The sequence below is a fragment of the Ptychodera flava genome, chromosome 13 (genome assembly GCF_041260155.1).
Source record: "Ptychodera flava strain L36383 chromosome 13, AS_Pfla_20210202, whole genome shotgun sequence".
NCBI classification, from domain to species: domain Eukaryota; kingdom Metazoa; phylum Hemichordata; class Enteropneusta; family Ptychoderidae; genus Ptychodera; species Ptychodera flava.
This window is the reverse complement of record NC_091940.1, coordinates 16,576,992-16,603,359: the sequence shown is the minus strand read 5'-3', so window position 1 is coordinate 16,603,359 and position 26,368 is coordinate 16,576,992. Positions and strand designations below refer to the sequence as shown.

Sequence of the window (26,368 nt, the reverse complement as noted above, 5' to 3'; positions counted from 1 at the left end):
GTAAAAGCTCAGCCATGCCACACCGCCATAAAATCAAGGGATGAAACATGATGACATTTAAATCCATTTTATTAAAAAATTATTATATTTTTTTCTGACTCGGGATATCTTCGACTGTAAGTATGGCGGACTGAGTAACTTGGATTAAAGGGAGGCAGTCGTCGTAACTCTGCTCAAAGGTTGCCAGCAAGGGGCCCCTACGACCGATGTAAACACTGTATCTAGGGTACGTTGGCGATTGATTAAAGTTAAAAACATGTTTGTTAACGATGAATATCGTCAAATTAAAATGTTGCAGAAAAGTTGACTTGATGCATCCATATGAGATGCATGAAATACATTGTTTGCAAACAAGAAAGTCGCACACGCGCAGCTCCGACGACTGCCTCTCTTTAATACAATACAAAGCACAACGATTTTACGTGTTCATTCTTATTTAAAACTTCAAGTCTATCTACCCTGAACGCCTCGCGGTAAGATATACATATGGTCAACACAGACAGACATACTCCATAACACGGAATTCACACTATTTCAGACATGAATTTGTAACATCTATGACGTTGGTGATCGCTCTTCCGCAAAGTTGAATTGACAAATGACAGCGTCGTAAACTTCGACCTCTGACAGCCGTAAAGGTATCCAAGATACAGCAAAGAATGTACTAAAATTTGTTTGTTCATAGACACTTGAGTGACTATAGTTTATAGTAACAAATCACCAATCTGAGAGTATAGTTGCTGGCTAATAGGTGCTGTAAGACTATATGGTGTGCTCTCTTTTCTAAAAATCGTTGCGAAACATGAATACCACATTTGTTAATTTTATCAGTTCTTCAAATGAATAATATTTCTGACAACTATGTTGAACAGAGGTTACCATCCGAGGAGTCAACGTTGCCAACTATTAAAAGCTGGTGATATCATGCCCAACCATCTCTTTAATAGGTGCCCCAACCAATTCCGCTCTCGCAAAGTGGTCGGTCAAATCGCGCCACCAATTGTCAAGTTTCCGACCAAAGCCGCACTGGCAAGGTATCTGGACAGTGCACGGACCTGAATTGGCATGACAACAGTATTCACGAGGTTTTTCAATGATGCATCCTGGAACCGTAGAATGTACCCGTAGTGACCTTTTCATATCTTGGACCTGGTACAAATTTATCTAAAGATAAGTCGGTGTAGTTTTGTTAATATAGTTAATTTTTGAGGGAAACTTGAAAGGATTGGTTGTGCTCATAGAAGAATATGATACGATTTGCATTTACTCTCAGCAGCTACATATTCTTAGTTATTATTTGAATGACGACATGTTTGAAGACATTGTATTTTCTTAATGCCTCGGAGTCCACGCAATGTCTAATTACACAGAAGAATCAGAAATGCATCCTCTGAAACTCGGATAATGGCTGACACTTGCTGCCAGGAAAAAAATCAAATTTTAAATACCAGTATCCTATTTAACTGAAGAGTATTCATATCACATCCCATGACTTGCAAATATTCAAGAGTTCCCAATGCAATAAGAATCTCATGGCCATAGAGGGCGACCTTGGAACCTATGTGTACCAGTACACCCTGTACATGAGGGGCAGGGGAGTGATGTTAACTGTAGGATCACGCCACTCTAGACGTACACACTGTCATTACCAGTCGTTATTACCAGTCGTTAGTTTAGAGCGGATAGGGAAGCAAATTTTACATTGGATTGAAGAGCATTATATCCATATGCTATCTGAGTTATAGTGAAAAACATAATAACAGTATGTAAGTCAGGTGGTTTGCCAGATATGGGCAACATCGACAATAAAATTCATGTAGTGTGTACATCTTCCAATCTTGGACCCTGCATTGTAATGTTGGTTCACTGAGCACACATCACACTATACTTTGAATGCAGAGTTAAATATGTTTTTTCTTCACTGGTCACCAAAGATTGTGACCGATACGATTCATCCTTTACCATTACTGACAACTGCTGTGGGTTCAACTTTGACCCAGACAATGATACTGTTGTATCCAAATTTGGAGGTTAAAGGCCAGTATCTGCATTTTTACTTTTTTTTCTTTCACAGGATATTCTCAAATTTTACTCCCACTAGCTTTGAGGTACACCTAAATATCAATACAAGCTGTATATGTGTGTTGACATCTCCTCCTTGACCTTGGTATTATACCGCAACTGTGGGCAAATTCAGTGTCGATCTATGTAATTTGAACAGTGCCCCCTACTGGAACTCCTGCAGTGCTTTTATGAACCATAGACTCCAGAGAAAACACTATGATTAAATAACACGCTCTTCAGAGGTTGGAAAAAGTCCCCTTGTGGGGAAGCATGTATAGATATCTTAAACAATAATCTTTATTGCAGTTTTGGTTGTGAATACAGAAGAGTCACTTTATCACCTAGCTTTTATGTTAATGTGCAGGTTTGATGTGAAGCTGTATACTGGCAGCAATAGTACGGAATGCTCTCCATGATCTTAGAGATTATTCAAATTTAGCTGTACATTACTTTTACAAGGTTAATATCAAGTAGACACACAGCTCTTATCAAGTGTAACATGATATGATGTTGCTTTGGAAATGAAATTTTCAAAATATTGTGAAAAATTGCAAATACCAGGACTTCTAACGGATTAGAGTGTGTAAGCAACCTAAATGAGACAGATGCAGATTGTTATGCCTCATATACGTTACAAGAAATAACTTTTTTTATTCAGAGTAAAAAATAACAGCCTACCCACAATGCATGATTACTAGTATCCTGCAATGTAGTAAAAGGTTTGACTCATGTACCACAGTTCATTTGACACTTACATAGCAGCTATGGTTAATGCAAAATGACCTTGAATATTTTGCAAGTTTACCAGGGTAAAACATTAAAGGGCCAGTAATGCTAACTTTGATAACTTTTTCACCATTTTTGTTTTGAGGGTCAACCATAACTCCTTGTTCTACTCCCCAAAGAATGTCAATATAGTGTTCAGCTTGTCAACGCACCGGAGTACATGTATAAACTGCATTGTTATTACAAAAGTGACTTCTGGTCGGACAAGAATTCAAATGTAAACAATAACAATGTATTTTACACATACAAACGCTAAGTTGACAAGCTAAATAGTGAGTGTTTCAACATTCTTTGGGGAGTAGAATATGAAGTTGCAATTTACATACAAAACAAAAATAATGAAAATATCATCAAAAGTTAGCATTACTGACCCTTAAGTGTTTAAAGTAACAGATATTTAACACATCTTTTGCAGGTTTTGATATTTCATTATTAACCAACTTACAAAATCATGAGAACAGGCGCTGGTAGGAGACAGTGTACTGCCAACAGGACTGACAAGAGTTTGAAGGTCAAAAAAGTGTGATAACAGTAAACACTGGAGCAACTAGCTCTCTGATGATGGATTTCATTAATGTGGACTTGACATTGCAGTGTTTCTAATCGGACACTCTTTCTTGTTGAGAATACTCTCTTTCTAGATGAGTTTTCTGAGCAATATCCTTCTTACAATCTCTACAGTGAGAAAATGACTGTTGAATTGATGCATTGTTACAAATTTTATTTGAAAACAGCTGAAATGGTTGTCTCATTTATTGTGGGAGACATGTTAGTCAATAGTGTATGGCAAATTGCCAACCCATTTTGTAAGTAACAATCCTCAAATTTGACAATCACTTTTTTCCATTGGTAGTATTTGATCTATGTTTCATTTGAATTACAGTGTTTATGTCTTCAGATGTACACCTCTGTACTTTATATTGTACAATAACTATTTGTATTCACCACAAGACTAGTCAGAAGAACTACTTTGTGGTCCCCGCTAGGAATACTTACTGAGTTATAGGACATCAATTTCACATCAATTTCATGTATCTTTTGTGTAATTTTATATTCCTAGCCAAATAAATTGAAGTTGAATTTGAAAGTGACTTTCAGTTTGCCTCTTAGATTTGGACTTGTTTTGACGTGTTGATTACAATACAAATTCTTAACTGCTTCTGATGGTCTGTGATAAATTCATTCCCACTGAAAATAATTCTCTAGTGTTAATACAGACTAAAATATTCCATTTGTCATTCAACAAGACTCCTGAAATTCTGTTAAAAAGGGATGTTTGCAAATGACATCATTCTTTCATTAATATGCTTACATGTTTGGAAATTATGCATACAAGAATGACGAAAACACCACTCAGTAGGAGACTGCTCTGCTGATGTGCAGCGTGCTCAGAAGGTTATATCTGATTGGTTGATTGTCACTATTCACAGCAACTTAGAGAGTCTATTTGTATCATTCAATTATAATGGTTGGATCATTGCATCTAAGCAATATCATGTGATATTCAGCGATGGTTGAGAAAATTCAATAAAAATGACACTTAAAATGAAAACGATGTCTCATATTCCAGATACAATGTACAGAAGAATAAATATCTACATCTCATAGCAATATGGGAAGGGCATTTGTGTAAATATTACAAAAATAGCGGATTTCCTCTGTCAAATTGCTGCTGGCATTTTGAACTTCAGGCTGTGGAAAACCGGCAGGGGAGCCCATAACCTTATATAGCTAGTTAACTCCAATCATCAATTTACTAAGCACAGCTTTGAGATCTTGAAACTAATATTATGCACAGTAAATTGAATTGTACAAGTTTGATACCTTACACTACAATAACTCATATTATTGCATATCAGATTACAATTTCAGTTTAAAAAATCCCGGTACTCTTTATCCATCATCTTCCATCGCAGCACGTTTTCGCTTCCGGTAGTTGGCCACCATTTCGGAAGTGGTTATTTTCATGGTCTGTCCTTTCTGCCAGCGCTGAAAGTCATTGAGTCCCTGCTGACCGGCCTTGAAGACTGACCTCTCACTCTCATCCAGCTTTGACGTCAGGTGTGTTGTGTCTTCATTGTAGGCATTCTGCGCAGAGTCCATTATTTTCCGAAACCGGGAAATGAATGTCTGTAAGAAATGTCAGGGTTTTTGTAAGTTTTCATAACATGGCAAGACCATTTCCTGAATGTTTTTTGATTGAATCCAGTATTTTACTACTATCATAGTGTCTACAACTTTTACTACTAGCTTGATGATACTGGTAGTGATGTTGGTCTATTACTTGGAAAATTTTGCAGCATTTCACATCATGGTCAATGCTAACAGAAAATTCAACATTTGTTATCAAAAACAATAAAATTTTAATTTGCCAATGCTCTTGTCACTCTTCTCATGAAGGTAGCACACATCTGTAACAGTATGCTACCCTTATACTCTTCCAAGAAGCTTGAGGGATATAATGTTGTAGAGCCGGAAAAAAGTTATCTTCAAGGGATGGCCACATGAGTATAGGACCCACTTGCTATTGCTGTGATCTGCATTTGCAACGTGTTTCTGTTGTGCTGTCATGGGGAGTAGCAAATCATAACACGACCTAGGGCTACGGATCGCAGCAAAGTGCCCACTTCCATAGCTTCGGTCACAGTCCCTCCTGAGCTGCCCTCCTTTGTGGAGGGATCGTCCTGCATAGCTGCAATAATTGTAGCCTTGGTGGGCTAGGCTGTGCTGCTTGGGCTTCTGTCATCTCGTGAGGCTTGCAAGATGTTCAACCAACTTGGCAAGGGCTTCTATCAGGCGGCTTACGCGATGTCCAACCAACTTTGTTGGGCATCGCCCAAGCCGCATGACAGAAGCCCAAGCTGCACGGCCAAGGCTACAGCTACGTGCTGCAGTACTGTAACTAAATGTTTAGTCCCGGATTTGAGTCGGATCTATCCCCAACCCAGAGCAGCACTTCGAGCTACCGTACTATTGCTACCCACCACGCCTTATGACCCTTTTTATTGGGAACTTCAACAAAGCTACAAGATATACGTGCTTCAGAGAACGATAACCATACCTGCAATAACGATTCTGCAATATCGCGCACTTCCGGGTTATCAAAGTGCAGCAACTTCGTTCCAAATGCATAATAATAAGGCCCTGTTTTGTGCAAGTCGACAACATTGGCATCGGCCTTGAGAATTTCCCTGGAACCGTCCTTATAACATTTGGGCATGTCGACGCTAACAATCCTTCGCCTCCTGGTGCACAAGGAAGATGCTAACCAGAAGGGCAAGTCGAGCTTGGTACCAGGTTGAATGTCTCTGGTGTCCGAACTTGAATCTAAAAATCCAAGTCGCAAGATCGACTGTTCCACTTTACAAGGTATTTTTTCCTGTGTCGCAAGGATATCATCTATATTGAAATAATTGTCCGCGTTGTTTCCGTACCGAGTGTATGCATTACCGTACGATGACATCTTCGTTTCATAGAATTGAAATGAGGTTATAATTGTGATTTTCGAATGCAATATAGCACTAAACCATCGTTAATACTCACAAACTGTTGTTCGACGAGATTTTAGGTTTGTGCAGCAGTTGAAAACAGCCGCCAATTCGGTGCATGTCGGGTAATTTGCCTGTCAGCTGACTACCCTATGAACTTTGACATGACATGGCGACTCACATGTGAAAACTGAATAGTATGGTTTCAGAAACTAGAGTTAGCGGGATTGGTGAAGTCCCAGGCAAATTTTAGATGGCGTACGTATGAAGGGCGCATCCTCTGCTTTGTCCTTCAAAAGTGGATGGAAATTTGTGAGAAAAACATTCAGCGAAATCCCTGTGAGTGTCGGAATCATGTCTTCAGCAGCGTCGTCGACCCCCGCTGAAAGTGAAACAATTAGTAACCGACGAAAAAAGCGCCGACACCGAAAACGAAAGGGCAGTCCGGAAGCTCAGGTAATTACCATTGTGTCTTTGCATGGAGGTTGGCTTTTTCATGGCTTTCACCGTGAGCGTAGAAGCGAGACGTTTGTTATTCTACAGTTTCTTGATAGCTCCTCAGCACTTGTCTCATAGGGACTGGTCAGTTTCTGCGGCGAGGTTGGGGGGTGGAGGGGGGGGACTGGATGGATACTTTCTGCAGACGTCAAAAAGTGGCTGATCCCCCATTCCAACTTCGAAAAGAGAGTGATCCCCCATTTCAACTTTCAAAAACAGGGTGACCCCAAAAGGTAAAACAAAGGTGAAATATATATATATATATATATATATATATATATATATATATATATATATATATATATATATATATATATATATATATATATTATATATTTGATATGACTATTTATGACTCATTCTGTACTCCTGCTAGCTACCTTGACGATAAGAGCATGTATTTTAAACCATTTTGCCGTAAGCTGTCGACGATTTATACAACATTTGCCCTCTCGCATTGAAATTACATTGGAGGCCAAAAGTTCAGATTCGAGCTGATGTTGATTGCTCACCAGAAAACAGTTGAAAATACATGTTGTCACTGTCAAAATAGTTAGCAGGAGTAGGAGATGAGTCGTAGATAGTCAGTGATATAGTAGGTACAGGTTCATTTATTAAGACTGTGACCTATTTCATGATTTTGTGAGCTATTAAAATCAGCGACACCGATTGGTGTCATATTGAACTACCAAAAAGTCCAAGAGGTGGCTCACAGTGGTTCTTCGGCGCTGATCCTTGACCCGAGCGCAATTGATAAGCCACAGCATCGCATTTCAAAAACATGGACTGGTAAAACCAACCCCCCCTCCCCCTAATCACCCGAGTAAAAAACAGGGTGACCCCCCAGCCAAAGAAACTGACCAGCCCCTAATTGGAATTGCTGCCCTCATGGTTTTACCAGGGATTGTGGATTTGATGACAGGTTTTGCCATCCAACCTGGACTCCAGTCGCTGGGCTCTTCTCAGCTGGCCAAGCAACGTGTTCACCCCACTATCTACACAACAGCCTACCACTTAAACGCAACAGTCGACGTCTGCTGAAGTTTACTCCTTCAATTTATTCTGTTGTGATATTTATATTATGCCAACAGACTTGAGGAGCAAGTCTACATCCAACCATGGTTACTCCATGATAGTAATGAAGCTGGCTAGCTAGGATTGTAATGAAAGGGTGTAGATCGTGTATTAATAGACCTTCTAGTCCTCACCGGTACCCAGTATTGGTTGAATCATTGATCCTTTCCCTGCCACACACTGACAGACAGTATTACTTCCCCATCTGCCAAGTCAATAAAAAGCGGTCTTTTATCAAAACCACTTTTCTTGAGCTATTATAGCAGCTTTAGCCTGTAAAAGTCATGTTTACAGTATCTGTGTTTTCAGGAGCCTTGAAATGTTCAATTTTTCTGTTCAAATGCAACATATGGGACATGTTGTGCTTTACTAGCCTTGACCAACTTGATGGTGACATATGAACTTGGCAGGAATGCATAAGCTAATTTTTTGCAAACTTTTTTCTTAATTTATGTGCTATCCAGGGCAATGCAGAAGAGTCTGCGTCTTGTTCGGTGCCGGCAGCACATCCACAGAAGAGAACAAAGTTCTTTGATGAAGACATGTACAATGAAACTAGTTACTACATGGACAATGGTAAATACCTGAAGTCACTTTGTCATTATTTCTCGATCACTGTATGGAAATTATGCTGTTTGACCCTACAACAATGGCTGAGTGTGCATATAAATCATTGTTCAGTAATAATAGTCTGACGGTAGAAGTCAAATTCAATAACTAGCTCCCTATAAGACTGAAGAAAGCAAATAGTGCTCGGCAAATGCTGTGATGGAACCCACGGCGAGACAGTGCAAGTCTACCCTACTTGAAAGCTCATTGGCTGATTGCACCACACCCCTGATTCTGATTGGGTAGAGTGTTGTTTACTTTTTTACAAATCAAAGGCTAGTCTATTTGAGGAACAGGTTTCACTCAAGCCTTTTCCTGCCATCAGGGTGGGAAAAGACAGAGCAATGCAATATATGTATTCATTAAATACTCATCACATAGTAAGGTTTGTTGTAGATATCGTCTGTGAAATCTTCCATCCAGAAAAGTGATTTCTTTTGCAGTGTAAAATAGCTTGCAGACGACCATTTTTGTTTGTTTTACAAAATAACAGTTGTTACCCCAAAAAAATGGTCCTGGTTACCAGTACTCATTAACATAAGGTTATGGCATAATATTTTCGGTATTTGCACTGCTATGCAAATACCAGTAGTATACACATGCTTTGGTGCAAGTAAACAAGTGGTACATGGCTCTTTTTATTTTTTTGCTACTGATCAGCAAATGGCACCAATCATGTCATTTGCTATATTTGCTAACAGTACTGGTATGACAATGATTTATTATTAACATTCCCTGGTCAAAGACCATATTGGTACACATCTCAGTGTATGGAGATATATGATCATGAACATTCAAGACATACAATTTCTAAATATTTTATCTATGTGCCCCCTTTATATGTCCAGTGGATATTTTCACTAATCGTTTCAATTCTATTTCTCCAGTAACTTTTACGACTATGTATAGTAGTATTTTGTATCAACAGTTTGCTGTCTGATTCTTTTCAGGTCTGCGTAAAGTCTATCCATATTACTACACATTCTCGACACACTGCAAGGGTCGCTGGGTCGGCATCACACTGCACGAAGTCTTCAGGAGAGAATTCAGATCGGAATCACCAGAGTACTATGTAGGGATAATTGTGTAATGTTAACTCCGCTATAAATTGATGGAAAAGACAAATAATATGATTCATAGAAGTCTGTTTTCTCATTGATGTCTTGAGCGGATATTTTGAAGCAGCAAAATTCAGAAAAGCTCCTTGTGCTTTATAGCAGAAGTAAACTGAATGCATTGGTAATGCCATTGTGTTTCATTTAGTTTAAGCTTGTCTTAAAATCCACTGATTTGAATTATAAATATAGAGAAATACACAAGAACTTATTTCAACTTTCAAAGATCATAAATTTTCAGTGACTCACAATAATTTGCCCTTTCATTCCATAGTTCCAGTTCTACTAATGTAGAACTCAATCTTGTTGGTGTGTAAACATTTTAGATCCTTCCATATGTAGTCAATAAATAGAGTCAAATATATGTTGATGGTAGATATTTAATAAATTTTCATTTTCTGCCCAAATGCAGGCAGCTGCTATTAACTCTGGTATGATCACCGTGAATGGCCGGAAAGCCAGCCTGGACTACGTGATGAAGAATAATGACTTTATGCGGAGTCGAGTACACCGCCACGAACCACCGGTGACCGGTAAAGCCATCAATATTATTGAATGTAACCAGGACATACTAGTCATTAACAAACCAGCATCTATTCCAGTAAGTCATTCTCACTCTGGTCTCTCCCTAATGTAGCCTGGGACTAGCATCAACTGTATTCACACATCAGCTGAATCAATTACCTGGGTGCAGTGATATTTTCACATGCTGTTCAATTTTTGTGCGACAAACTTTATTAAATTTACTCAATCTAGTAGGTCGTGCCATCGGAGACCCAAGCTGACCCCGTGAGAATATGGTTTTGAAGCCTGCTGAGTTTTTTTATGTGTGTCACCAGAGTACAATTAAGAAAATATTATTAATACTGTGAAAAGGATTGTCATACAATCTGTCACTACCTATGAATTCCAAATGTGTTTAATGGTGGTACATCATTTCATAAGCACTATGTCATATTTCTGGTGCACACATCACCAAGTATCTATTCAAGCATGGCTGTTCTCTATTCCTGTGACAGGTTCATCCATCTGGCAGGTATCGTCACAACACCATTATGTTTCTGCTGGGAAAAGAACTCAACTTCAGAAACCTACACAGTAAGTACCAGTACACTGACATTCTCAGATACAATGACAGTTTGTGATTGGATGACAAGAACCTTATACTGTATTATGGATAATCTATCAGCTAGTCACATCTTCTGTCGCACCCTGCTGCTCAGTAATATCTTCATAGATGGCAAAAAGAGGGTACTTCACAGAGGGTAATGAAAACCATGACATTGTGTAGTGCATGGTCACAGTATGCCATAGTTACCTTCTGAACTTGACCTGACCTTTGACTTCCCCCATAGCTCAAAATTGAAATTTGACATGTCCATGATGGTCAAAAGGGTGTCGATTTGTGGGAGAAACCTAATATTACTGATTTGATGACAATTATAAATTTTTTATTCACAATTACAGCGATTCATCGCCTCGATAGGTTAACATCTGGACTTCTTATGTTTGCAAGGTAAAGTCTATCCTCATTGAAATAACTTTGCATGCGACACATCATTGAAAAGGGTAATCACAGTTCTCTGAAATGTGAGTGAAATGTACATATTTTTATTGTCCTGTAATGTATGTTTCATTTACGGTTGTGTAATCAATATTGTAAGCAAAAATCAAATTAGGTTCTGAGAATCGGTCTTCATGTAACACCAGTTGTGTACTGACAAATATCATAAAAGTATTCAAGTATGGTTTTCCTTTCTCTTGTGGCAAATGAAACACCTACAACTGAAATGAAAGTAGTTCTTCTAAAGATTTACAACCACCAAACGAGGCCAAGAATAACATTTAGTTCAAAGCTGGTACACAGTTTATGGTGGATCTCATTTGCTTACACATCTCTGAGCTTACACGTATGCATCTTAGTCACCAACAGATCATTCCAGAGTATCAGATTTGCAGAGACACCGTCTTTGGGGATTCAAATCAAAGACTGGAAATCATGTACGATTTATTTCAGAACTCTGGAGATGTCACAGAAACTAGATAGTCTGGTCAGAGGTAGGGAGTTACGGAAGACGTACGTAAGCAGAGTAAGAGGAGAGTTTCCGAGGTGAGTCTTCCAAATTCCGGTCAGTTTTCCAGAACCTATTCACCACAATAGTTTGGCCCAAACCCATTGTTATCGTTTCTGAGTAGACCTCTTGACAGGGAATTAGGGGTGATCTTTGAAAATCACATGGGGTAACAACCCTTGGTTGTCGTAATAGCATTCTTCATCACAGAGAGGTGACATTCTCTTATCAGCTGGCATTGCATAATAACAATTCCTTGACTAAAATGTACTTATTTTCACTTTCTTTTCTCTCCAAATTTTTGCCCAGTGAGCCAGTAGTATGCTCTGAACCAATCCTTACAATGTCTCACAAGATTGGTGTCTGCCGAGTGAGCCCGGATGGCAAACCATGCAAGACGGAGTTCTACAGAATAAGTTACAATGGCTCAAGTAGTGTTGTCAGATGTAAGTCGATATAGCTGTACCCAGTGGTAGTAGGCATTTAGCCCTGTTCATTACTTTTCTAGGGGTTAAGCCAACTGTGATGTGTACTGTGGTGCGAGTGTAGACTTGTGTACAGCAAAATAGGATGAAAATGTTTGAAAGCCAAATACACTCTATAAAGGGCCACCACATTCATTTTGGTTCTCATCATTTTAGAATGGTAGGCGTAGATAAATAATGTGCTCTGAAGCCATTTCTGTGTCCCTTAAGCCATACTGCACTAGGGAATACAGCGATATTTCCCACTTTGAGTACTTCTGACAGTGTGGCATTTGTGAAAATTTTCAGGGATGCCTCTAAGAAGAAGTCTGTTTTTCACAAAAATAAATTGATAGGCTAATGGTTGTTATGAGATAAGAAAATAAATCTATCATCAGTAGGCTGTAAGCATAGGGTTAAAGTGTGTTGATAATGCATCTGAACAAATCAGTCGCATACCCTCATCAGGCTCCGAGGCACACATGGGTTGTTCATATAAAGATTATACTTATGACAATACTCTATGTGCATTCTGGGACAGGGGTCAACTCGATAAGCTCCGATTTACGCCGCAAAGGCTATGTGCTTTGTAAACATGGCTGAACAGTTTAACATCATAATCAGTAACATATTGTGCACTTTTTTCCTATCAAGCTAATGTATTCTCAGTCTGATGTGCTTTTGAAAGTTTTGCTGTCTGCCTGACTTTGTAATGTCAAAGTCTAGGTCATGTTCCCGCAACCATTTTATCCAATCAGCAAACTCCAATAAACTTGTCACAATTAATACCCAAATGGGAAGCAGTATTCAACCGCTATCAATGTCTCACAAACCAAAGGGAGATAATTCGCAGTGACTAGTACCGTGTTCACACTAGGCAAAACTGGAAACATTTCAGAGACATATTTATGATTTGCAAACGTGGAGGATTATAATAGTTTGAGTCCATGTGTGCCCACACATTCAAAATTAAGTGTTTGTTTCGGTGTTTTTTCGTGTTTAATGCCCGTTCTCCACTTCAAAGAGTGTATATAGCTAAGCATACAGATTTTAGACGGTTCCTCAAAGAAAGGCATCAATATTCTCCCTCCACCTCTTCATCTGTTGCTGTCCACAGCTTCCTTGTACCTGAGTGTAAGTGCCTTGATTTTCTGGCAGCACTGCTCCTGTCCTGTTTAGACCCTGTTGCATAGCTTTTTCACTTTTTTGTTTATGTATACATGGCTGTCGTCCCGACAGGTTTCATTCAGCATTCGTTGGATACTTTTGTCTGACCAGACTGAAATAAGTTATCTGATCTCTTCATCAGACCAATTGTTGCCACGAGATACAGTATTCTATTTGGCAGCCATGACAAAAGTGAATGTACTGTTGGTTTTTAATTGTCATATGTTACAAATACCTGTCACATGACGGCACTTAGAATGTTCCTGAATCGGCCCAGTCTATTCACACAGCAAGTTGCAGATAGAGCTAATTCATACACAGGCTCAGGTCTGCCCGGCAACACCATCTCAAATCTGAAACGTTCCAGTACCACTAAGGACCGTTCACATGTAACTTTTTATGCCAGTATTCGACCTAAGACGTTGCAGAAGCGGTTCAACGGACTGTGTGTGTGAACACTGATATTGGTGATTTGTTTACCGTCAGTCTGGTGTAATGTTTGCAATACCTTGCTAAGCTTGACCTTGAGCAAGCCATCAGGTAACCGAGGAATGTCAATATTGTGAAACAAAATATTGGCAATAACTGTTAATGTGTGTGTTGCCAAGATTACACATTTCCAAAGTTTTTAGGAAAGTTTGTTTTACGTTTGTGCCAGTAATTCTCAGCTTTCATGCTTGACACTCAATACGCATTTGGGTTTATACCATTCTTTAAAGTAAGCTAAGACTGAAGTAATAGTTTAAATTCAAGTTGTCTAGACCACGTGGAAAATAGGTGTAGTACCATAATATATTCCTATATAACCAGCAGGTGTTTAGCACTTTCAAGTGTGTCCAGCTTTTAAAATTGCACAAATAAATTGATATGGTAATTAAGGCTGATCAGAATTTTCACGGCTAGTCTGTTTCACAGTCAGAAGAAACAGCCAGAGTTCAGAATTCTGCTCATTGTCTGTAAGTACATGTAGATTGTCAAGAGAGATCGCTGTGCACAGTGATAGTATACGTCAAATTTGATTTGGAACTATCAAACCAACGGGAAATGATTGAATTTTTATGTGGCTTGTGTAGCTGGTAAATCCAAACAAAGCAGTAGATAAGCAAAGATAATGGTATCAATAGCATGTGTAATTACGATATAATTGAGATCATCTATAAGCCACAATGATAGCTGTGATGGCAACCATTATTCAAATCAATTATGCAAATTAGATGCACAGCCACGCCCACCAAAGTAAATACATCCATATATGGTGAAATGGTTGTGGCAGGTTGCATTGAAAGATACTGTGGCAAAAACAGCTTTGACTATGCATACTAAAAAGTTGCATTTGCTTAAAAAAATTAAATGTTCTAAATTGATCACAATGTGACGAAATTCACAGGAAGTGCAGTACCTAATAGTGTGGGCCTCCAACATTGCCCACCCTTTGTACCCATTCTAACAGGATTTCACCAGAACAAGAAATGTTGCCTTACAAGCTGACAACTCCAAGCAATGTAATAATATATATTTCCCCTTTTTGCAAACTTTGTTCTGCTCAATAAGGTATACCTCACACTGGTCGAATGCATCAGATCAGAGTTCATCTTCAATACCTCGGTTATCCCATCATCAATGATCCTTTGTACACCAGTTCTGCCTGGGGACCAGACACTGCTAAAGGAGGAGTTGTCAACAAGACCACAGAGGAGGTAGGAACTCAAGCTTTCCTAATAACAGGGACGATTCAAAAACATAACAGACTGGGTTTTTAAAAGGACCAGTAGCTGTAACTTTTGATAATTTTTTTTCACAAGTTTTGTTTCGTATATCGACAGCAAGTTCTAGTTCTACTCCCCAAAGCATATTGAAACACGCACTATTCAGTCTGTCAGCACAGCGTGAAAACATGTAATTTGTTCTTTTATTGTTTACATTTGAAGTCTAGTCTGGACTAGAATTCACTTTTCAATATTGACAGTGCAGTCCACACATGTACAGACTGAGTATTAAATCTAAATACTGTGTATCATAACGTGCTTTGGGAAGCAGCACAACTATTGTACTGGACATACAAGACAAAAATTGTGAAAAAATCACCAACAGTTGCAGCTACTGTCCATAACTTTGTAGTAGTGAAACTGTGAGAAGGATGTAGAAAATTCAGATCATTAGTAATCCTTTGATCAAAGTTTTTCACCAAATTTCTGAGGTATAAGTCTCAGATTATATTCCATCTTTGAAATTTCAAATGATTTTATTACATATTGTCCTGTCTGGCATGGCAAATGATGTAATTTCCTTACTGTAACAATGCAATTGAAGCAAAATAATGCCTTATGAAGCATGTGCAAATTTGTGAAAATCCACAAGATGCCATAACAGTGAATTTTCCATTCCACCTGCACGTAATACAGGTATACTAATGACTGATGTACCACTGAACTTGCTATTATTTGAGACAGCCTTATTTGGTAATGCAAGCAAAGCTGTTTCTCATTGGTTGATTTCTTTCTATCTATTTGCTTGATGGCTGCTGTGGATTCATTTATAACACATGCAATAAAATCTTATAAACAATGATATTAAATCTGCGAAACATGTTGCAGACAAGCCCTTCATCGCACTTACAGCTTAAGGTAGTACATGTCTCAAAAGTGAAAGATATAACTTTCACTCAAACTTTCCTCAATGAAACTTTCAACCATTCTCTCACTAAATGGAGAATGTAAAGGGGGGAAGGTGTCACTGTGCAAAGTTTGGAACAAGAGAGTCAGATGACCATAAATTTACCTTTATTTGAAATTCAAAATGGCTGCCATCCCAGTGTTAACTCTATAGAGAAATATGAAATTTTCAATTTTCAAAAGCCAAATTTTTTCTCACTCTTAAAGCTTTAAAATACGAGCCCCCACAAGTGGTAGACCAGAAAAGAATTGATAAAATATGAATATGAATATGAACCTGTCCCCGAGGCGCAATCTACCTAAAATATATTTGATTTTATTATTTTGCATTCTCAGATCTTAGCAGCTTTAATTGAAAACCACAATAGAGAGAACCAAGCCACTGTGATGGAAGACAGCACTGAAGAGATTGCGGGATTGATACAGAGAACAGCCAGGTCTGGGGAAATGAACGATTGCAGGGGTCAGGTCGAGGTCATGCAGGAAACTGAGACAGCCAAGGAAATGAACGACGGAGCAGGTGAAACAGACGCTCAGGAGATTGATGCTGTTTGGAAAAGGGGAAGCGGCAATGAAACGGGTCAGGAAGCCAGGGCAACTGAGGAGAAAGGGGAACATGAGGGTGGGGCACGGGCAGTTGTTGATTTGGGGAAAACTGCGGTTGCAAATCTGTTAATGTCAGGTGAGACAGGGAAAGGTGTGGAGAAAACACAGGATGACGGTGCAGGGGAAATTGAATGTTGCAGAGATACTGAAAGAATAGCAAAGGACTCGACTGATGATGCAAGGAGTGTTTCAATGAACAAAGAAAGCAGACAAGCTTCTATTGATATTCAGGAAATGAACGCGGAATCGGCAGACGGATCGGATGATAGGAATACTGATGATGTATCAATGTCACAGCAGCACAGTGAAGTTGTGAAGGACCCTATGTGCAAGGAATGTCGATTACGACACAGAGATCCACTGCCTCATGAGATGGTCATGTATCTCCATGCATTATCATACAAGGTGAGAGACATACCTGTGATTATGATTCCATGGCTCTCATCTTTAGCATACCGTACATGTCAACACTAATGAAATCATGTCTGGCATAGAAAAGCTTCCAGTGACCATCTCAGCCTTGACATTCAATACTTTGTCTGGATTAAAAATCACCCACTGATGTCTCAGCAGTCTGGATGTACTCCTAAAAAGGCTTCTCTAAAAGCTTTTGTCAAATTTCAGTATCATCAGTATGTGGTTTAACTGATATACAGAATAATTGGAGAGTATAGATCTATGTCAACTGTGAGAGTCAGAGAATCCAGAATGTTGCATTTTCAGCTATTAGGTCAACGTCTGTGTTATTGTTATTTGTTACTGCTGTGTGGACCTATCAAGTCACAGCTTTAAACAAATGCAGAAGCTTGGGCAACATGTCAATAGGGACTCTTTGAGTTTTCCCTTCACAAAATTTTCCTTTCTAACCACCCTCACCTTTGCTTGGACATATTTGGAAACTTGTAAGTCAAAAACACATAACATTCATTTTTAACTACTCTTACATATATTTTTCTCCAGGGTCCAGACTTTGAATACAGTACACCATTGCCAGACTGGGCTCATGAAGACTGGAAAGAACCTAAACGAACTGCCTCAGCACCTGAGTAATGTTAGAGCGCCCCCATGCCCATTCTATGAGATATCTTTTGTTTACTAAAAAGGATTGCTGTGTGTGCTGCTGGATGGGTAAAAAAGAAAAGGACTGGAGACATCAAAGTCTGCTTTGACACGCAGTGACTATACTTTATTCATCATTGCAGCAAAAAAGTAGCTATTACCACAATCCATTAAGTCTAATGTAATCATTATACAAGCTGAGAAATTTCATGGAATTAAAAAGCAATTACTTTTTATATAATGTAGTGAGTGAATTGATAAATTTTTAATTCTCGATTTTTTCCCCCTTCAATAAAACTTTGTAGCTTTGAACTTGGTCTGAAAATCTGTGAAAAAAATGTAGGAACGAAATAGAAAAAAAAAGAAAATGTACAAATCCTGTGCAGTTGTGGAAGTTTGCATTTGATGCTGACTGGGGTACGTATTTGTACCCTCCTCTATCTAATGCCCCCATTCCTCTTTGATCATCTTATCGAACAATGTGAGGGTTACTTCATCGTCAAGATGATGCGGGGCACAGGGATTATAGCACTTGCTTTCGATGAGATCCTTGTTAACAATTCTTCACTGAATCGGCAAAATTTTCACCTCACCTCCATGAGTGAGATCAGTATTGCAATTAAAAACAATTTTCTGTATAGAAGTCAGGATTTGAGCAAGGAACTGAAAAAAATTGCAGTATTCTTTACTCTGTATTATTTTACCAGTTTCACTCTGGACCAAGCATACAGTTCATTTTGATGTAGACTCATAAAATTACAGACAGGGTCATGGAGATGTGGTCTTCATGAATTGATCTATTTTTTTACGTCCATCAAAATCAAATGTTGAATAAAATGTCTAGAAATTTGTCAAATTTCAGCTCACTGTGGCTTCCTTGAAGTTGCATCATATTTTTCATGAGTGGAAAATGTTTCCAAAATCTTTCAAGTGTATGGTTTTGAGTTTATCAATTCGAGGTATTTGCACAACTAGAGGTATTTTCTACGATCCCCTTTTAATTTCTAACACGTCACTGCGATAAGCTATTCCATATATCCTCCGTCTTCTCCATTCTCATTGGCTGACAAGTCTTGATACACTTCTGTTGATTGGCTGCCACTCGATTGCATCCAATCACAGCTCAGAAAACAACTTACACTTGAAAACACAGTAGGAAGGCAGTTCACGGTTACAGAAAAAAGTACAACACTGATTTTTGGACAAAAAATTGTAGAAATAAAAAAAGCACCTAACCCTTACCCTTAAACGTAATCAAGCATGCTTAAATTTTGAACATCTTACAACTGTAAAAAAAAAGTACATGCCACAAAAGGTATTATTGAGTTACTTGAATTATAGCTTTTTTACTTTTTTTGACAGATAATATAAATATCCTTTCATGGGTTTGCTACAACTTTTTATATATTACACTTCTATCATTGTACAAGGAGGGACTTCAATTACTGTGCTTGGGTGCAAAAGGAACGAGGGGAAAAAAAAGAAATAAACTCAAAACTTTATAAATTAAAAAAAAACTCGTAAATACAAAGAACTGAAAAATAAACCTAAATTTTTGTGACTTAAAGCCAGTTAGCTAGTATATAATGTAAATTTATAACTTCTCCCCAAATTCTTATTAAGCCATTCAATTTTCGTGTTAAGCAACAAAAGGTGTTGGTGAACTTACACCAATGAGAGAGATAATTTTGTCATTATTTTAAGCCCTAACACCTAAATTTGTTATGGTGCTGCATATGACCCACCGTACTACAATCCGAGAGATGCACTCTACCCATACAGTACATTTCAAGTATATAGCAACATACAGACGTGGCACAGATTTTTTTCTCGATATGAAATTTACAAACATCTTTCAGAAATTAAAAGATGGCAGACCTAAATCTGCTTCTTCATGTCCTCCCCCCCCCCCCCACCCCCCCCCCCCCCAAGTCTGAAAAGTCGGATGGAAACTACTGAAAGAATTTCTTAGACTACCGGTACTTTTCCCATCAGATTTTCCCACTTGGAAGAGGCAAGGAAAACGAAGCAGAAATGGTCTGTCCTATCTAGACATCGTTCACTTTGAGACGTCGGTTACCATTGGGTAATTAATTTGTCTTCAACTTTTGTGCTCTGTTTTGGTAACAACCATATAATTCAACTTGACCTGTTGTTCCGTCCAAACATGTCGTGTCATCCACATTACAAAACAAGCCCCCTTTTTTTTCTTCTCAAACCAGGCCACAGACTAGAAATGACTCTACACCATACTAGTTGACACCAGTCAGTAGGAGTCCCATTGCAAGATTTTGCAATTACTTTTCAACTGACATTATATATAATCACCTGTTCTTTGTTTTGACTATCGGCAACAAAAAAATGGCTGCAATAATGCAAGACAAAAATTCAAGCATGTCTGGTTCAAAATTAAATTACCAGCAATGTCAGATTTACATTTTCTTGACATAACACATGGGTCTTTTGTCGTAAACCTGAAATGGCCACAAACAATTACTCTATAAAACTGGACATGCTAAAACAGTCTCATCCTGATATCAGCACCATTTTTACAAAATCCTGGCTTTCCGTATATCCATTTCACTTTTTACCGTCCAAACTGTGCAAAGAAAAGTGAATCACGGTAGTATGCAAAGTCCTTTCTATGTTTTCTTTCCCCACAAATAATTACCAAAGCTTGCTGCCATAGAACTGTATGCGATCACAGTGAGAAGTGTCTGTATGCTTTCAATTTTGATTCTTAACTTTCTGAGCACTGAGTTACGATAACTAGCTTTCCAGCTGGTCAAGCTTTGGACGAAGCATCTGAAATTTCTTTGCATTATATTTTATTTTGGTGTGTACTTTTCTCAACCTCTAAACCAGACATGCTCTAAGAAGTACGTCTTCCAAGATTATGACATGGTCGTAGGATGGAAAACTATGGAAGTATTGTCCAGCTCTTTTTTTCAGCATGCACTGTGGTTGGCACAATTTTACAAACAGATTTACCAAATGGACGATACAGAACCACCGATCAGATTATACAGACACCTAAAGACTACATGAAAATTGTGTGGTGAAGTATTACAGGCTTTTTTTGTATTTCCTTCAAAAGAGTTAATTTTTTTTTTGAAGTGGAAATATTTCTACAAAGGCAAGGATTTGTTTTCATGATGAGTTCTGCTTGGAGCTCTGTTCACTGGCTGGTTTCCTGGTTTGGGTAAGTCTGTCTAGTTCGGCCGCTGCATCCCTCCGTACGGTTGTTTTGTCCGATCCTGTACACACACACATGGGGAAAAAAATCCAGAAGAAGTTACAGAACAGACTCTTCGAACCATTTTCAGGAAAAAAAATAATATATTTGTGTGATCACACAAGAAACCGGTGAGGGAGGAAGATGGGTAGTGAAAGACCATAAATCAATATACTGCCATGAAAACACCGTAAAGGCCCCTTAAGTGACCCTAAAAGTGATCCGACACCCTAGGGCATGCAATAGGAGTATGATGGTTTGTTTACTAACCAGCAAAGACTCATAGGTCTTCACCTTGGAGAGAGAGAAAAAAACACAAAACAGGAAAGAAAAATGTAATAAACGATACATCAATGGTTTGGCACTGTTAGTCACAGACTTGAATGCTACTACTGTACACGCAATGAAATCTACCGTTTCCTATTTTTTTGAAATGAAATCTTATGACATGCACAATACCATGCTGCTAGCTCTACATGTATTCCCAGTATGATTACTACAGCGTCTGATATTTCACCGCAAAAAAAAGAAATGACACAAATAGCAAAAGTAACCCCAAGAACTATAATTATAAAATCTAGGATGTTACTCTCACTTCTAGAAACTAGAATAAAAATATTACATATATTTTTGTAAAACACAGCAAACTTTTTCACTTTATCGTTTTGGTCAAGTTGCCAGCTGCAATGATTATGTTGATATGGACACAAATGATGCATTATTGGCACTACAGGCACACTTAGCTATAATGAAAACATGTCTGGCCAAAGTTCCTGAGACAGGCTCTAAAGCTATCTACGGGAGGCATATCCTATCCAATCTACAGTTACTTTGTATGGCACCATTACAAAGGTATTCGAAGAGTGGTGAAATGATCAATGAACACTGATGGTCTCATGGTAGTATGAAATTGACTATTTTGAATAAAAAATTAACTGGCTGAAATTGTTGCTTTCATTGACACCACCCATAGTTATCTTGAACTAGTGTTCCACGTTTGCAGGAGTTTGAATTGTCATGTGTCACTGTCATCTGTTAGTGTTATCGTCATTCAAAACAGAATGACAATATACAGCTATAGTTATGTCTTAATGCTGACTTACCCACACACACAGTCACACAAATCACTGACACACACCCACAGATACTGTAGGACATTCACGTACACTAACACGCTGAAACACAGTTTCATGTTTTCTTTTGCGCACAGAGTTCATTCTGTTGCTGGACCATACACCATAAAACACAGAAGAAAAACATAAATACCCATAAAACGGTCATGAGATCTGCCTTATTAGCATGTCCAAGGAAACTTCATTAACCATGAGGTACAGACTACCGGCTAGAATGATGAGATGTAAGCACTGCCAGATGGTCAGCATCAAAAGTAGAGGCTTATGCTTGCACATAGCAAATGCACCAATTGTCTATTTTCACACATTTACTGGCAATGTTAGGGTAAAGTGTACCAGAGTTATAACATGACTTACCTGGCTTACCAGTTGTTCCTGTGGGTGGCTGACTTGGACCAGGTGACGCACCCGGTTTTTTACTGAGTAGACTGTTGAAGAAGTTGGCTAGTACGCCCTCACTACTTGAGGGCGCTGTTTTACCGTCCATCTGTGGAGGTGACACAGAAGAGGGAACTTTATCTGATGACAAACACTGTGGTATTTCCTTCTCACTTCTCACAACTTAAGAGAGTTGGAAACATGTTTCAGCACACATCAAGGCTTGCATGACTACATGCAAGCAAGTGATAGCTGGACAGACCGAGACCTATACTGTAATAAAATGCAGCTTGCCTCTCAGTTGATACAAAATGTCATGACCTCAAAGGGCTTCATGTAGAGTAACACAACTTTTCACAAATCATCTCATTATGGGGCTGATGATAAAAGTTCAACGAATATTGAACTTCTGGAAGAAATGTTGATAAAAAATCATACATTGTATTCATAAAAGATTACATTTGGAAGAAAAAGTCCTGAGCAGTGGTGATATGCCATTCATTTTTTACCTTTGCCTTGCACGTAGCTGTGATAGGCGATACACTAGCTACATTGGCCCTACCAGGCCTGTCTGGTGTCCTGGCAATGGCTGGGGTTCTCTGCGGTGACTCCTGTTCAAAATCCAAGAAAATCTGGTGTCAGTGATGACTGATGGCACACATTTATTCAAGGCTGTGCAATTCTAATAGAATTCAGTAGTTTTGTAATGCAGCATTATGCATGCAGAGTTCATCATTATTGATGACATGGACCATATTCAAAGATTCTACAAAGTGTGCACACCTCAGAGAGGGTTAATTTCTTTTCCATATTGGTCAAAAACATCACTGCAATTGGTTCACAGATTCCCTGATCTTAACTGTTCTGGCCTGAAACACTGTATTCATTTGAGAGTTACGGACTGATTAAACAAGAATGCACACTCACCTGTTGTCTTCCAGGAGTTATGTTCTTACTGAGTAGAGCTTGCTGTTTCATCAGAAACACTTGTTCATCTTCTGCTGTGATTTCCTTCATGTCTTGCACATGCTGAAAGGTGATGCACATTTATTTCTTCATTAAACCCTTTTTACCACCATGGTTTGGCCCAAACCCATTGTTGTCAATGGGGACTGTGGATCGGTCTACGGGCAATTTGGGGGTGAACAAGTTAACAGAGTGCCAGACACATCTACTCATATATGCAATATTCCCATTCCTCAAAGTGACGACAGATTTGCAAGTTACAGGCGAACTGGGTGTTGAGACTGCCATTTTGAAGTGAGAAGAAAAGGGGGAACCGGTGTCACAGAGGGGTGCATGTGGAGTTGTCCGTAGACACGATAAACAAAAATATCACAAGATTGCGTACTTGATTCTGTAAAACTTACCATTACTCTTCAGGACGGACTGAAATCATTGAAAACAATTCAACTGAAATGTCAAAAGTGGCTGTGGAAATTGTTGAACATGACACAGATAGGATATTTTACCATCTGCAGGTGAATGCATCTAAAACAGCCACACAATCACTCGAAAAATCTGACTCCTATTCTCGTCTGCAATCAAATAAGTACATCTGACTGCAGTCAAGTTCTGTAGAGTATTTACAAAAGAACTGTTACCGATGCTCTGTTACCACCATTCCTATTCCAATTCTGGCTGGCCTAAACAATTGGAAAACCTGAAACCTCAAATATTTTTCATAACTTACCCGTCTCACATGTGGTCTATTGATGACACTTTCATAGGAATCATCTGGATGCATGCTCTGCATATTTTCATACAATATACTAATCTTCTTGAGGTTGTCCCAACCAGATGGTCTGTTGACAAAATCACAAAAGAGACACAAGTGTAATTTCACCGAATCAAAGGACCCCTTCAAATTATCCATCATGTTGTTTGAAGAACTGCAGACTGATTAATTTGAGTAGCAATGGTTGAATCGCGCTGTTTGTGGCTACAGGTTTGGTACTAAATATAGCTGCATGCACGCGACACAGGACACTGCTGCTTGAAATGTGGACAAATTTTGTCAGTGTTGCATACTTGGCTATCATTACAGCTTGTGGTCTGAGCTGTGAATATGTCTTTTAGCATTCATTGTCACATGAGCAGTTGCCTATACTATGTGGTATTTTCATCATTCCTGCATGCATAATTTCCAGAATGTGTAATCTAAAATCGAAGACAAATATTTAAATTTGCATGTTACTGAAAGAAAAATGACATCTATTGCATACAGCCCTATTGACAGCATAGAAAACATGCATGCACATGTACACTTTAAGTACTTCAGTAGTCCATCAATTTGTGAGTATCAATTTCCATATTCATAAATGTTGAAAAAATTTGCATTCCTTGGTATTGAAATGGTAAGAGAGAAGAGAGCCATCACTTCTGACAATGAAAATAATGAAAGCAGCAAAGACTTACATAAAGACAGCGTCTTTCTCTACGACTAGCGCCTGTGTTGTGAAGGGGAAATTGTATAACCTGTGTATAATATACTTGTAGAGTAAATCACAGTTCTTGTTTTCCTTCACGGAGGTGTAGAATAACGCCGCCCCATCTGAATTGCGTACATGAAAGGAAAACTAACCTGGAAAGGGACATCACATCGCAGGCTTACAGCCTAAATCAACCATGATGAGATGTGTACGGATGATTCACATGCTCTAGGCATATCAGATCAAGTTAGTCATATCTGATGGAAATATTGGTGGGACAGTCTTGCCATCTATTTATACAGTTTTGGTTTGAATAATGATCAATTTTGTGCTGCTGACTGAGACATTGTGAGATGTTGGCTGTTAAGGTAGAACGCACCTTGGGGACAGACATTCGGACTCTCAAACTTTTACAGTTCTCTTCTGATATACCACATGTGGGGGTTTATTTTAAAGCTCTTGGTGAAAGAAAACTTTTCACAGGCTTAGTTTTTTGAAATTCGAAAATTTTTATTTTTCACCATAGGGTTAACACAGGGATGGCGGCCATTTTGAATTTCTGATATCGGTAAATCTTGGGTTATTTGTTTCTCTAGTACCAAAATTTGCACGGTGACCCCCTATTTTTATTCTTGATTTTGAAAGAGAATGATTGAAAGATTCCTTGAGGAAAGTTAGAGCAAAAGTTTAAGTCATTCACTTTCGAGGTGCATATTACCTAAACACTCTATTCACATCTGTTTGCAGCTTTATCCCTTTTCCTGCCAAGTCGGTGAAAATCCGCTTGAAATTCGGTGTAGCTAGAAGCTGAGCAGCCACGGCCGTTATCCTCCTAAGGCGGTGGAAATCGGGCTCCTTTTTGGTACCCCCTTTCCTGCCTAGTCGACGGAACTACGTGTAGCAAACCCTTGCTCACGCTAGGGGTCGTTCGAGGACAGGTTTTGGGCGAGGAACGGCGTTTGCTCTCGAAATGGGTTCACAGGGAGTCCAAGGACAGGGAAAGGTGCAGAAACCTGTCCGCCAGTCCCCCACACCCGAGGGGGGCTGGTTTTTTTTTACCGCTTTTTAGCGGACTTGGCAGGATAGCATGGTGACGTTTTCTGGCGGAGTTGGACGTACTTGGCTGCCTGGCACTATAGAGATTGCTGCCGAACTTGACCAACTCGGCAATGCTAATCTAGAAGGCTACCTCTTGCAAACGACTTGGCAGATATGCCGATGGTGCGAGACGAAAGTCACTTATTCAGTTGTGCGTGACTGAAAATGAGAACGTATTTTTGACGGGACGGCTCGACTTGTTCCTCCCATGGAACGGATATGAACGACTCGGAAATACCATTACAAACTGGTGTCCGACGTACTAAGCTGGGCTTCAGCTCTGCAAGTTCAAGCCAGGCAACGTCCTTCACTGCCTTGGCCGTGCCATTCAATGGACGTAGCTTTGGATTTTTTATTTATTCCACCGTCCGAAGTACTGGCTCTGGTTTGCAGGGAAACGTATCCTCTTGCCGACGCA

The 26,368-nt window shown here is 39.0% G+C and overlaps 3 protein-coding genes across 4 annotated transcripts in view; 1 reads left to right on the top strand and 2 right to left on the bottom strand.

Annotated features, from left to right (window-relative positions):
- Window positions 1-2,343: 2,343 nt before the first annotated feature.
- Window positions 2,344-6,491, bottom strand: LOC139147599 (DNA replication complex GINS protein PSF3-like). The gene is made up of 2 exons (XM_070718747.1): window positions 5,912-6,491; window positions 2,344-4,980 (listed from the first exon to the last, which is right to left on the bottom strand). Exons 1-2 carry the CDS (start codon window positions 6,311-6,313, stop codon window positions 4,744-4,746), a joined length of 639 nt encoding a protein of 212 aa, XP_070574848.1. The 5' UTR covers window positions 6,314-6,491; the 3' UTR covers window positions 2,344-4,743.
- On the top strand, window positions 6,489-17,915 carry LOC139147595 (pseudouridylate synthase RPUSD2-like). The gene is made up of 11 exons (XM_070718742.1): window positions 6,489-6,794; window positions 8,375-8,486; window positions 9,470-9,591; window positions 10,047-10,235; window positions 10,654-10,732; window positions 11,102-11,150; window positions 11,652-11,744; window positions 12,016-12,152; window positions 14,889-15,034; window positions 16,346-17,020; window positions 17,576-17,915. The coding sequence occupies exons 1-11, from the start codon at window positions 6,603-6,605 to the stop codon at window positions 17,663-17,665; spliced, it is 1,884 nt and encodes a 627-aa protein (XP_070574843.1). The 5' UTR covers window positions 6,489-6,602; the 3' UTR covers window positions 17,666-17,915.
- Window positions 17,775-26,368, bottom strand: part of LOC139147597 (cytoplasmic dynein 1 light intermediate chain 2-like) — a 28,860-nt gene continuing 20,266 nt past the window's right edge. Inside the window, exons 7-13 of one of the 2 annotated variants that reach the window (XM_070718745.1) lie at window positions 24,839-24,974; window positions 24,114-24,225; window positions 23,348-23,449; window positions 22,930-23,031; window positions 22,400-22,529; window positions 21,180-21,203; window positions 20,768-20,931 (exon numbers count right to left, since the gene is read on the bottom strand). In XM_070718745.1, the coding sequence (XP_070574846.1) occupies window positions 21,190-21,203; window positions 22,400-22,529; window positions 22,930-23,031; window positions 23,348-23,449; window positions 24,114-24,225; window positions 24,839-24,974 (596 nt within the window). In that variant the 3' untranslated portion in view covers window positions 20,768-20,931; window positions 21,180-21,189. Of the gene's footprint in view, window positions 20,932-21,179; window positions 21,204-22,399; window positions 22,530-22,929; window positions 23,032-23,347; window positions 23,450-24,113; window positions 24,226-24,838; window positions 24,975-26,368 lie in introns of both variants that reach the window. The other variant, XM_070718744.1, reaches the window with a different exon arrangement.

Bases quoted from the DNA above. Each gene is read 5' to 3' on its own strand.
- LOC139147599 (XM_070718747.1), bottom strand. From the start codon at position 6,313: ATGTCATCGTACGGTAATGCATACACTCGGTACGGAAACAACGCGGAC. The intron at 4,981-5,911 runs GTATGGTTATCG...CATTTCTTACAG, and splicing joins TTGCAGAATCGTTATTGCAG to ACATTCATTTCCCGGTTTCG.
- LOC139147595 (XM_070718742.1), top strand. From the start codon at position 6,603: ATGAAGGGCGCATCCTCTGCTTTGTCCTTCAAAAGTGGATGGAAATTT. The intron at 15,035-16,345 runs GTAGGAACTCAA...TTGCATTCTCAG, and splicing joins TCAACAAGACCACAGAGGAG to ATCTTAGCAGCTTTAATTGA. The intron at 17,021-17,575 runs GTGAGAGACATA...ATTTTTCTCCAG, and splicing joins TCCATGCATTATCATACAAG to GGTCCAGACTTTGAATACAG.